The 13299-nt window shown below is 46.0% G+C and overlaps 1 protein-coding gene across 1 annotated transcript; it reads left to right on the top strand.

The window, feature by feature from the left end:
• The first annotated feature begins 3473 nt into the window (after positions 1-3473).
• LOC125524591 (F-box only protein 8-like) lies at positions 3474-4910 on the top strand. Its single transcript, XM_048689627.1, has one exon. The coding sequence runs from the start codon at positions 3546-3548 to the stop codon at positions 4722-4724; it is 1179 nt and encodes a 392-aa protein (XP_048545584.1). The 5' UTR covers positions 3474-3545; the 3' UTR covers positions 4725-4910.
• The last annotated feature ends 8389 nt before the right edge of the window (positions 4911-13299 follow it).

Below are 13299 nucleotides of genomic sequence, written 5' to 3'. Positions count from 1 at the left end.
TGTTTAAGTTTTTTTTCCTGGCCAGCAGGCCGCGGCAATGCACGGCTTCCCTTCTAGTTTTCATTAAACCTTCAAAATATTCACCATAGTTTGGCAAGACTAAGATAATCAGGGCACAGTGTTGTCGCCGGAAAATGCTCCAAGTATGAATTCCCTTATAGTTTTCATTAAACCTCCAAAATATTCACCATAATTTGGCAAGACTAAGATAATCAGGGCACACCCTATTCAGGAGGCCGATCTTTTTTTAAGTGTTTTTTAAATAGACGCTCATATAAATGCACATACACTCATCTTGTGAACGCATGCACACCCTATCGCTATGAGCATCTTCGAGAGCTGGCACGCCATCTTAAAATTGACGAAATCGCGACAGGCGCCTCGTAGTCGGCATGAATGTCTCCTCCCTGGTGTGCTGGTTTCATCACAAGGAACCTAACCAGCCGAGCTATGCTTAGTTCGTCATGAGGCTGATCTTTTATCTATACAGTTACTAAGCTCCCAAGATTTTTGATGCTCCCGGTACGTCGTGGTTTTTGAGTCGGTTGTAGGCGCTTGCCTTGTGTATCGGCTGTTACTTGTATATGAGCCCGCTTCCATGTTTTAAATATCCGAATATTTTAAAAGTCCACGAACAGTTTTGGTCTCTGATTTTTCTTAATTCATGAAGACTATTTGAAATCCCTAAATATTTTAAAAATTTACAAACATTGTATAAAATCATGTTTTTCTCGGCGGAAAGATTTTTTAGAATCCAAGATTAAAAAAATCATGAACATCTTTTGATTTAGCAAAAAATTTGAAAACAAAAAAATTGATAGCATGTCTCTTCTAAGGTAGCAGCGGAGCGAGTAGGAAAAAAAAGTAAGCAAGCGAGTGAGGCAGTGGGCCGAGGTGAGCAAGCGCGAGCTTCACTGGACGACCCGACGGGCTCACACAATCACCATTGATTGACAATAAAGCCGGAACATGTAAGGAACCACGCTAGAACAAGTCCACTCTCCTTTCAAAACAAATACCATCTCCAACGGTATCCCAATACAATATATGAATGAAAAAATACCACCAAAATATAGTTAAAAACTAAGCCAACACAGATAAAGTCAAAATGAAACAATGAACTACAATAATCTACAAGAGAGATTAATCCCACGAGTGAATAACGGCGCAACAAAGTGCGCGATAGCCTATAGTACATGATTGATAGCACCAAGAAATTGCACGCCAAGGAGTTCAGTATAATGCCGAGAAAAGTAGAGATGCAACATGACAACCAGTTTTTCTTCCCAGGAACTTTTTATGTTGACAATTTAATGATGGAGCAAACTACCTTTTGAAATTTGTAGGCCAAAAACTTGTTATCTCAATTCAAATAGTTTTCCTTCTCTCCTCTTTGAAAATTATTTATTCTCATTAGTACATGTTTATTACATCCAAAAATACTATCCACCCAGTTGGTCATCACTTAGTTCACGGGGCTAAAGGAGATGAGGTTGCGTGTGTTGCTCCTAATCTCCTCAACCAAAAACGCTTCGTATCTAACAGGTTTGTTGTTGCTGTTGAATGCTTTGATGATGAGGTGATATTTCACACCGGCATCGGGCGCCTTTTCACCGCTCATCACCTTGATGAACTTGAGCCCATCGTGCGCCTGCTTGACGTGCTCCGCCACTGCCCACTTGCCGAGCTCCTGGACGTGCGGTTCATTGACGCCCCCAATTGGATACCAGGCTACTTGGGCGGATGTGGCAACGGTATAAGCCACTGCAATAGTGGCGGCAATGAGGAGGAGGAGACTGCAAGTCCTCATGGTGACAGATTTATGGTGGTACGACTTTGGGTTGATGGATGCGCTTATGTAGCTTGGGGATCAATCAAGGTTCTTGTTGTTGTGCTGGTTAGGTGAATGAGGTGCATGACATCTAAATATATATGGCCATTGCAAGGTAGATATTAATTGCATACATATCCACCATAAGCAATTCAGTAGTATCAATCAATTAGATGCATATCCAAATTGTTGTACTAAAGTACTTCCTAAAATGAAGTGTGGTCATTAAGAAATTCACATGATATCATTGATGGATTATTTTCTGCTGTTTCAAGGCTTGGATTCTATTGGTATATTCATAGACCAAGTTACTTTTCAAAATAAGACGACATCGACCTATTCCAACGGTGTACATTGGCCAATTGTGCACCGACCTAGAATCCACAAATGGCGTTGGTCGATGAAGACAACGCGATTGTTGGAAATATGACCTAAAGGCAATAATATTATATTATTTTATTTTATATATTCATAATTACGAACTTATATTGTATGCTATAACTGCTATGATCTTGGAATGTATGATTTAGTAGAAAACTCATATGCACGTGCGGAATGATAAGCGGTAAAATAAGATTCCTAGTGTATAATGTATCCATGGCAAAAAAAAGGAATCACAAGGATAGTAATGTTAGGAGCTCGGGTACATCTGCACCAAGTGAAGTAATTCAAAAAGACAACCCGTTTAAAAAAAGCTAAAGAAAACTACACATGAAAGATGAGAGATTCTTCTAGGTGGTTGCAAAGTTTCACGCTCACATGACATCTGAGGAGCTTGGCACAAAGAAAACAATATAAAAGCTCAAAAAATGCCCAAAGCTGCAAAAAAAAATTGATCTCTGATTATGTTTGTTTTGTACTGAGCTCCTCGGATGCCGTCTCAGTGTGAAAATTTGCACGCACTTACAAGAGTCTTTCATCTTCGATGCGTAATTCTTTTTAGATTTTTTTGGATTTGTTTGATATTTTATTTCCTTTACCTTTCCAACGCGTTTGGCAATATTTGGGAAGGGGGATGGGAGTTTAGTATAGGGAATTGTATTGAGATTAGATATGGTATGAGTCATTTTATTCTCAATCCTCGGTTTGGCCATGATAGGAATTATTTTTGAGAATTTGAGAATTTGAGGGTATTTGTATTCCTTTGTTTGGTTCATGAGAATTGACAAGAGACTAGACCAGGAAAGTGAACATAAAGTTATGACGAAGGGTTAAGATTGACTCACTAAAATGATTCCCTCTCAACTGCCAACCCCTTCCTCTCCCCTGTTAATAAAACGGTGAGAGTTAGAGTCTCAAGTCCTAGACCTATTCCTTTATAAATTCTCAATCCCCCTAACCAAACAAATGATTTGAAGTCTGGTACCCCTTTAATTTCCATTCCGTGACTTTAATTACCCTCAATCAGACACCCTTTTCATACCGGGGAGCATGAGCTTGGGGTCAGAGTTGGATTTCCGGAACATGAGTAACTTTTTTGTAGGAAAAAAACATGAGTAATTGAAAGGACGTTTCAGTTCACAGTTACCTCCATTAAAAAAAGTTCACAGCGATCTGCTTCTGGGCTAAGCCCAGCCCGTTTGAGAGCTGCTACCATTCCACAGCCCAGAGTTCCATTTCTTCTACGCTTATCTCCATTCCTATTCAGAAAAATCTCCATTCCGACTCTCTCTCCACCGAAACAGAAACACCAACCTCCCCTCGGCCGGCGACCATGGCGGAGGCCGCGGCCGCAGGAGCGACGCCTCTCCTCCGCAACCTCCCCGATGAGATCGTGCTCTGGGAGATCCTCGCCCGCCTTGACCCCAGATCGCTCATCCGCTGCCGCGCCGTCCGCCGCGCCTGGCGCCGCGCCACCTCCACCCGTCGCTTCCTCCTGGCCCACCACGCACGCCAGCCCGCATTCCCCATCGCCGCCGACAACAGGTACCGTACCTTCCTCGCCTTCGACCACCGGTCCGCCGCCACCGCCGACGCCCAGTTCCACACCGTCGCCCGGCTTGGCGGGTCCTTCAGTCTGGAGCTCTGCTGCGACGGCCTCCTCCTCGTCGCCAAGTCTGGCATGCTTGGCAATCGCGCCCGCCTCGCCGTCTGCAACCCGGTAACGCGTCAGCACGCCTCCCTCCCGCCCCTGCCGGACTTCAACATCCTGGGGATGTACCTACACGGACCTACCGACGAGTACCGGCTGTTACTGCAATGGAGGGGCGCAATGGACTGGGGGGACGACAGTGACTTTGACTCGCCTACAGGCAAAAATGGCTGCTATGTCTTTGCGCTGGGATCCGACCAGCCACCGAGGTACATCGGGTTGTCGGAGCCCAAATTCTCGTCGGCTTACTTCCACGGACCTGCCCGGGTGCGTGATAGCCTGCATTGGTGCCTGTTTTATCGCCCAGGCGAGACCCCACTGGAGGATTGTGAGGCTGGATGGGAACTGGTGGTATTTGACACCATAGCTGAGTCATTTCGGCAGATGCATGCTCCAGTTGATCCCACCAAGTCATGCATCCTTGAGATGGATGACATGCTTGGCATCTATTGCTGTAACAAGGCTGCGGAAGTTGTTGATATATGGGTGTTGCCGAACTACGACAGTGAGGTTTGGGACTTGAAGTACCGGGTTGCATTGCCGATCGCAGAAATCAGGGGAAAGCTTGAAGGCCATGATGGTGAGTGCTATTGGTATGTGACCGTTGCTTCGGGTGGTGGTGACGAGCTCTTGCTGGCCAGTTTTGGTCGTTCGCTGTTTTACATTGACACTCATGACAAACTGGTTGCTAGCTTCCAAGACATCTTTCCCTCTAGGCATCGGCTCAAACAAACTCTTGTTCCGCATGATTTCTTCAGAACAGTAAAAGGTCAGGCTGTCGACGCTTCACCTTTCATCTGACGGATGTTGAGAGAGGCGGTGCTTCTTAACAGGCTAGTTTTCGTATCCTCGTGAGTTGTAATGTCTATGTATTGGATCAAGTATGGGCCTGCTGATTTCTTCTTTTTGTGTCAATCAGAAGTGACTGTCATGTGGTTGCATGAAACCTATGCTTGTTTCACACTTTAGATACCATTTCGGGATGAAGTGACTACTGCTTGTGTTGATGCTAAAATTACCAAGCCGTTTTGTTCTGCTTTTGAAATATTGTCGAACTCATCCGCCTCATGTCTCTATTTTCTTGGGCTGAGGACATGCTTTATTCTATATTCATCTAGTGTTCTTCTCCATACTTGATATTAAGCATTCTTTATGCCTCACATCACTGTTTCTTGAACTGAAGAATTGATCGATTTACCTCTTGATCTAGTGGTCTTCTTAATAGTCAATTTTTTTGTGTGTTTGCTGTTTGTACCCTTTGTTGTAGCTGGCAATGAGAAGAGGCAGGTTTTACTCCTTGCCGACTTGAAGCTGCACCTGACTTCTAGAATACCTTGGAGCACAACTAATTTAATTAAATGCTTGCATGTTGCATCATAGTCAACTTCTCAATGAATTGTTCTGTTATAATTCAGTTTTCTTCATGCATCTATCTATCACATCTACCACCGTCAACTGTGGCTGTCTGTTGCTGGTTATAAGTTAACTAGTATATGAGCTCAGTTGATGTGATCCTCTCGTAAATTAAAACTTGGCTTATGCAGGATCATGTATTGGATTGTAGGCTTGCAGCAATGTGCATTTGTGGGAGATGATTGATGGTCATAGAGCCATCTTATGTGTGTCTGTCTTGATAGCTTCGAGCAGATCTATTTATTGCAGGATTTAGACATGTTCTACTTTAACAAATGATTCCAAATCCTTTTGATTTCTTGTGTATAAGATTTTAGGCTAGGTTTCAATGTCATATTTACGCCCTTTGCTCAATAGCTAATAAAATAATAAGAGAAATGATGGACATGGTTAGTTAGGTCTTACGGAGACTAAGCTCACCACTATATCGAGAATTGGACATGTCTGTAGTAGCATTGTTCTAGAAAAGTCTGGTACCGCAGTCCTGAAAATCTATGAATATCTTGTTGCATTTTTCTGTTGCACAGTTTGCAATTATTACCTATTATTATTTCAATTCAATTGTTAACCATTTTGATAGATGCTTCATGCGAAGCTTGTAGCACAATTGCTGTTAATAACTTCTTTGGCGGTGCTGTGCATATAAAAGTTCCGGGCACAATTTGTTTTTTGTTGTTTCTACATGCGTTTGGTAGATTCAGATGTTAACATATTTCTGCTGGCAGGTGCTGTACTTTACAGATTTTTTTGCGGGTGTACTTTACAGTTAGTAACATCATGTTCAGAGCGCACAGACATGCTGTTTGGACTTCGGATCATACTATGAAACAGAAGTTGTTTAGGATTGAGGGCATGCTTCATTCTGTTTATCTAGTGTTCTTCTCTTGCTGGTCAGTTTTGGTCATTGGCTGTTTTACGTTGACACTGATGGCAAACTGGTTGCTAGCATCCAAGACATCTAGGCACCGGCTCAAACAAACTCTTGTTCCGCATGATCTTTTCACAACACTAGAAGGTTACGCTGTGGACGCTTCACCTTTAATCTGAGGGCTGTTGAGTGAGTCGGTGCTTCTTAATGGCCTAGTTTTCATATACTCGTGAGTTGCAGTGTTTATGTATTGGATCAAGTATGAGCCTGCTGATTTCTTCTTTTTGTGTTGATCAGAAGTGGCTGTCATGTGGTTGCACGAAAGCTATGCTTGTTTCAGACTTTAGATACCATTTCGGGATGAAGTGACTACTGCTTGTATTGATGCTAAATACCAAGCCGGTTTGCTCTGCTTTTGAAATATTTTCGAACTGATCCACCTCATGTCTCTATTTTCTTGGGCTGAGGGCATGCTTCATTCTGTTTATCTAGTGTTCTTCTCCGTACTTGATATTAAGCATTCTTTATGCCTCATATCATTATTTCTTGAACTGAAGAATTGATTGATTTACCTCTTGATCTAGTGGTCTTCTTAATTGTCAATTTTTAGTGTGTTTCCTGTTTGTTCCCTTTGCTGTAGCTGACAATGAGAAGAGGCAGATTTTACTCTTTTCTGACTTAAAGCTGCACTTAACTCCTAGGATACCTTGGAGCATTACTGATTAAATTAAATGATTGCATGCTACTCCCTCCGTCTGGAAATACTTGTCATCAAAATGAATAAAATGGGATGTATGTAGATGTATTTTAGTTCTAGATGCATCCATTTTTGTCCATTTTGATGACAAGTATTTTCGGACGGAGGGAGTACATCATAGTCAACTTCTCAATGAAGTGTTCTGTTATAATTTAGTTTTCTTGATGCATCTGTCTATTGCATCTACCACCTTCTACTGTGACTGTATGTATGCTGGTTGTAACTAGGATATGAGTGCAGATTGTGATGCTCTCGTAAAATCAAATTTGGCTCATGTAGGATTCTGTTGATTGTAGCAATGTGCATTTGTGGGAGCTGATTGATGGTCAAATGTGGGGCCATCTTACGTGTGTCTGCCATGATAGGTTGGAACAGTGTTATTTCTTGCAGGATTTAGACTTGTTTTATTCTAGTGAATGATTCCAAATCATCTTGATTTCTTGCATAAAGAATGAGATTTTGGCTGAGTTTCAATGTCATATTTCTGGCCCTTTGGCCAGTAGCTAATAATCAGAGAAACGATGGAGATGGTTAGGTAGGTCTTATGGAGACTAAGCTCACCACTATATTGAAAATTGGACATGGTTGTGGTAGTATTGTTCTAGAAAAGACTGGTACTGCAGTCCTAAAAATCTTGTTACATTTTTCCGTCGCATGATTTGCCATTACTACCTTTTATTATTTCAATTCAACTGTTAACCATTTTGGATAGATGCTTCATGCGATGTTTGTAGCACAGTTGCTGTTAATAACTTCTTTAGTTGCGCCGTGCATATAAAAGTTTCAGGCACAATTAGTTTTTTGTTGTTTCTACATGCATTTTGTAGATTGGGATGTTAACATATTTCTGAGGGCAGGTGCTGTACTTTACAGTTAGTAACATTCTGTTCTGAAGCATTCTTTATGCCTCATATTACTATTTCTTGAACTGAAGAATTGATTGATTTTACCTCTTGATAGCTGTTTCCTGTTTGTACTGATAATAGTTGTTTCCTGTTTGTAACTGATAATGAGAAGAGGCAGATTTTACTTTTTGCCTACTTGAAGCTGCACCTGCCTTCAAGAATATCTTAAGCACAACTAATTAAAATAAATGCTTGAATGTTGCATCATAGTCAACTTCTCCATGAAGTGTTCTGTTATAATGCAGTTTTCTTCATGCATCTATCTATTGCATCTACCACCGTCAACTATTGCTGTCTGTTGCTGGTTATAACTAGTATATGAGCGCAGTTGATGTGATGCTCTCGTAAAATCTAACTTGGCTTATGTAGGATTCTGTATTGGATTGTTGGAATGTGTATTTGTGGGAGCTGGTTGATGGTCAAATGTGGGGCCATCTTATGTGTGTCTGTGGTGATAGGTTGGAACAGTTTTATTTCCTGCAGGATTTAGACATGTTTTACTCTAATAAATGATTCCAAATCTTCTTGATTTCTTGTGTAAAGAATGAGATTTTGGGTTGAGTTTCAATGTTATATTTCAGGCCCTTTGCCCAATAGCTAATAGTTAACCACTATATTGAGAATTTGACATGGTTCTAGTAGTAGTAGTATTGTTCTAGAAAATAATGGTACAGCAGTCCTGAAAATCTTGTTGCATTTTTCTGTTGCACGGTTTGCAATTGTTGCTGCTTATTATTTCATTCAACTGTTTGTAGCACAATTGCTGTTAATAACATCTTTAGCTGTGCTGTGCACTTAGAAGTTCCGGGCACATACATTTTTGTTGTTGTTGTTTCTGAGGGCGGGCGTTGTAGTTTACAATTACTATATCCTGTTCAGAGTGTAAAGACACATTGTTTGGACTTCGGATCATACTATGAAATGTGAGTGGTTTAGGATTGAACTCGATCTGAAGAGTTCGAGATGTGCTTGTGATGCTGCAGCAGAAGCGGGTGCGCTTGCACAACTACTGAAAAGCAGCATGCTAGCGTGTGAGGCGAACAGTACTGAAAGAGATCATTGTTTTCGGTCTTGCATAGTACGTGCTACCTGGTACTAGTGTTATTTCACCGACCAAACGTAATTACCAGGCTACCTGTGCCTGTATTTTAAGCAAAAGTTTAGTACTCCCTTCGTAAAGGAATATAAAAATGTTTAGAACATTAAAATAGTGATCTAAATGCTTTTATATTTTTTTACGGAGGAAGTATTTGTGATGCTCGTAAAAAAATGAGCGTAGAAACCGGTATGTTGGTCAGTGAAGTTCGATTTTATAGCGAGCTCAGTTAGTGAGAAGTGGTAAGAACAAAAAATGGCGGCCAGAATTTGTTATGCCCGGCATGGTTGCCGTAGTGGAGCAGCTAAGAGCATCTTTAGCCGTTCGCCCCCCCCCCCCCCCCCCCAAGGGCGCCCCAAAAAGAACCGTTTAAGATGACTTTGTTCCTAGTCGTCGGTCCACAGGTCGTTCCGGGTTCAGCGATATTTCGTACAAATATATGCAAACTCGACGATTTTGGCACGAACTCGGTGAAACTTCATTGAAATTTGTACAGAAAATATGAAAACAATGCCTAAACTACGCCTAGCCGCCGTCACCATCGCCGTCGCCGTCGTCTACATGCCGAGAAGCCTGTAAAAGCGGGTGTAGTCGTTGCCGTCGCCATCATCGTAGTCGTTGTCGCGTGCCTCGCCTGTGCCGCCGCCGTCCCTGCTGCAGCCCTGGCCAGGGTCGCTGACGCGCGATGGGGCGCTGGACGGCCCAGCCTTGTCCTCCTCATCGCTGTCGAGGACGATGACACCGCCCTCCTCTCACCTGCAGCGCCGGGCCTGGAGCTCCGCGTACGCCCGGCGCTGGCGGTGCACCTGCTCCCGGTGTATTCCTCCTTCGCCCACTTGAGGGCGGACTCATCGTCGGGGGCCACCATCTCGACGTGCTCCGACTTCACCGAGAGGAGCCCCGGCTCGGGCTTCGGTCGGACCTGAGGGAGCTACGCAGGGAGGGCCGGGCACCCTCGTTGATGATGAGGGCACCGCCGTGGGTGCGGCGCCCGAGCGGCGTCTCCTCCGGCTCCATCCGCCGTGGCGTCCAGGAGCTACCCCGGCGGCGAGAGAAGGACGGTCGCGGCGGGTACTCGAGGCGCGACACGTTTCCGGTCTCGATGTGGTTGAGGACGGCCTCGAGGGTGCGGCCTGGCACGCCCCACCACTTGCATCGCCCGTCGGCATTGAGGTGGCCGCGGGGGATGACGCCGTTGGTGGAGGCGATCTGCTCCTCGCAGCGGCGTTGGAAGTACATGGTCCAGAGGGTGTGGCTGTCGGCGGCGTAGCGCGGCTCGTTCCGCTGCTCCTCCGTCAGGGACGAGCTGATGCGGGCGATCTCGGCCCGCCGTGCCGCCCCTTCGGGCACCGGGACGCCGCCGGCGCTCGGCCTCCACGCCCCCGACACTCACATGTCTGGGGGCGCCGGGTACTCGGCATCGTAGAGCAGGCGCGCCTCCGGCTCTTGGAGGTTGCGGCGGCCGAAGCCGTTCGCCGCCGCGCCGTCGCCTGGGAACCTCTCGGCCATCTGTTCGTCGACGGGAAGAGGGGAGAGTGTTGCTTTTTGCGGTAGAGATGGGGGAAATGAGAGCTGTGGCGGCCACCGACGGGGAGGTCGCCTTTTATAGCCGTAGCTGGGGGCGGCGACGGGCTGCATGCCGGGCGACGCATGGCGGGAGAGGGCGGGACGCGCGTCACGGCGCCTTCATCACTGCGCCGCCCGTGAGGCACCAATGGAGGCTGACGGACGCGGCAGCCTTCGCATTGATTTCTGCGGGAACCGAGGCGATGAGGACGACGAAGGGGCGTCTCGCTGACTCGGCGGGCCCATTCTCTTTCGCGCCAAAAACGCTCGCCCGGCGCCCTCCAGCGCGCCGGGTTCGGCCTGGGTCCGTCGGCGGCAGTTTGGGTCTAAACCGGCGAAAACGGATTTTTAGGGACACGACTGAACCGATTTTCAGGCACCGGCCGCTAACAGGGAGGCTTGTTGAGGGCGCGGCTAGATATGCTCTAAGAGGGGCCAATAATGGTGTGCCATCGGAGTGGATAGCGGTAAGGCGACGCCGGCACACTCTTCCTCTGTGCCCATCGACACGCCGCAGAAGGTGGGGAGCACATCGGCGGCCCGACGAGGTTAAAATTCAACTATGCGTATTCGGGCACCTAGTTGTTGGATGGAGGCTGATCTTCTGTCCGGAACAGCGACGAGGCTTGGCCGCTCCTGATGTTGGATCAGCGCCTGTACTGTACTGTACTGTACTGTCAGTGTTGTCCGTCATCATTACGTGAAGTAGTAAGTTGTTGGAGTCATTTCAGAACTCACATCTCAATACCTACTCCTGTGGCATTGCGCACATAAGCTACGAACGGCACGCATCTCCAAGGCATTGCTTAAGTTATCCTCATCGGCTAGCGTGATCTGCCGACGGTGTCGGCTAGAGTGGCATCAGTGCAGTAGAACAAACAGCGCTTTTACATAAAACAATTCAGCACGGCATTGCCCGTCCGTCGAATGAGGTGCATGCAGTCTTAACCAATGGAGCCCGGCGGTTCGCGCCCGGACCAGTGAAATGATCTCTTCCCCCCCGCTCGAATCCGTCCAAGCGCTCCCTTTTCGCATCACAGCGCAGCACGCCCAGCCCCGGCCGATCCGCACACATGATCGCCAGTGCGCGGGCCATTTTAAATACGCCTCCCGGCCAGTGGAATCACAGGCTCGCAGCGTGCTGACCTTAGGGAACTCGACAAACCCGCCATGGGATCCCATAATCGGCCCCGGCTAACCCCGCGACGTGTCCCGGCGAGGAGTATTATAGTGGCCGCAGCGGCGCCGTGCCGTGCCGCGGGGGCGAAGCCCATGTGCGCGCCACCGGTCCGGATCATTAGAGCCCGTCCAGGTGCACCGCGCCCCGACAAAGGCGTGGCCTGGAAAAGCGCCTTAAGCCGGGGGATCGGGGGCTAATCTTCGCTGTCATTGGTGGGTTAGTTTAATTGCTTTGCTCTTATCCTCGGCGCCGCTGTTGGAGCTGGCCGTTTGGCAGCTTGGAGGAAGGAAGGAGGGCGTGGGGGTTATCTTGAGGTTGGATATGGGCTAAATCGACCCATTGGATGTTCACAATCCCTCAAGATTTTATATGTGCGTACGAAAGGTCATACAAAAGATTTTCTCAATTCTCTCTAGGCCTCTCTCTCAACCCTAACCGCCACCAAGTTTCTCCCATATGACGTCGCATCGGTGCCCCTTCGCATCCCCGTTAGATGGCCTTGTCGGTGGGAAGAGGAGTGGGGGGGCGTCTGTTCGTTTATTTTCTCCTTCAGTATTGTTTCCCAGCGACATCAACGATGTGGCGGCGGCAGCGATGACGTATTTGAATGAGGTCTCTCCGGTCACTTCCTGCCTCGACGACGTCCGATCGGGAGTCGGTCAAGGGCCTATGAGAGTTTGTCTCTCTAGATCTCTCGGCTCTCTTCAAATCTTGATAGTTAGTGTGTCCCTAATGGAGAGCAATTGATTGGCTATTAATGCGACGACTTCGACATCTTATTATGTGTTGTTTTGCGACATGGCCTGGTTTCTCCAATCATCTGCACCCGATGGTGATCAACTGCAAACCTATTTTGCGTGGGATGATGCTCCAACCAATGCTTCTTCATCAACTTCTAAAGGATGAGTGGTTATTGCGGCCTTTATGTCAAAGGCGTTTGCAGATGTCCATTTATTTACTGTTGGTTTGGTGTAATTTTCAATCTCCCATGGGTGGTGTATCATCTAAGGAAGAAGAAGGCGAATATGTTTTTATTTTGTACTGGTTGATCTGTGTTTTTAGTTGTTTCCTATTGTGCTAGCAATTATTTTCCTTAATAAATATCACATATAAAATGCTTGTTAGTGTTTCTTAAAAATAGATTTAATCAGCAAATTGAGCCTAGCTCAGATGGTTAGGTTCTTTGCGGTGGAAACAACCCAACAGGGTTCAAGTCCTACACTTGGCATTGGCGCTCCCATTTTCTGGATCTATTTCAGACTTACTGGCGATATTCGTTCAATGGGAGAAGACATTTCCAATGACTACAAAGAAGCATGTGGTGACTTTATCAATCAATTAGAGAAACAGATATACGCCCTATTTTGGCAATTAGATGACATATAGCTTCATACATGTTTGGGAGAAGCCCATATTACAATCTCAAACTACCAGCAAAGCCTAACACAACCTTCAACTACGAAACTGTGTAATTTACAACCCTTGGCTTTCAATACTGAAAAACAACCTTCAGGTGGTTTTTTTACACGTGTTGACTTGTTTTGACCTGTCAACGTCCTAGTCATCCGCCATGTCACCATCTCCTGAATAT

This window comes from Triticum urartu, chromosome 7 (assembly GCF_003073215.2).
Source record: "Triticum urartu cultivar G1812 chromosome 7, Tu2.1, whole genome shotgun sequence".
NCBI lineage: Eukaryota > Viridiplantae > Streptophyta > Magnoliopsida > Poales > Poaceae > Triticum > Triticum urartu.
Note: the sequence above shows the minus strand (reverse complement) of the source record. Positions and strands in the feature narration are given on the sequence as shown.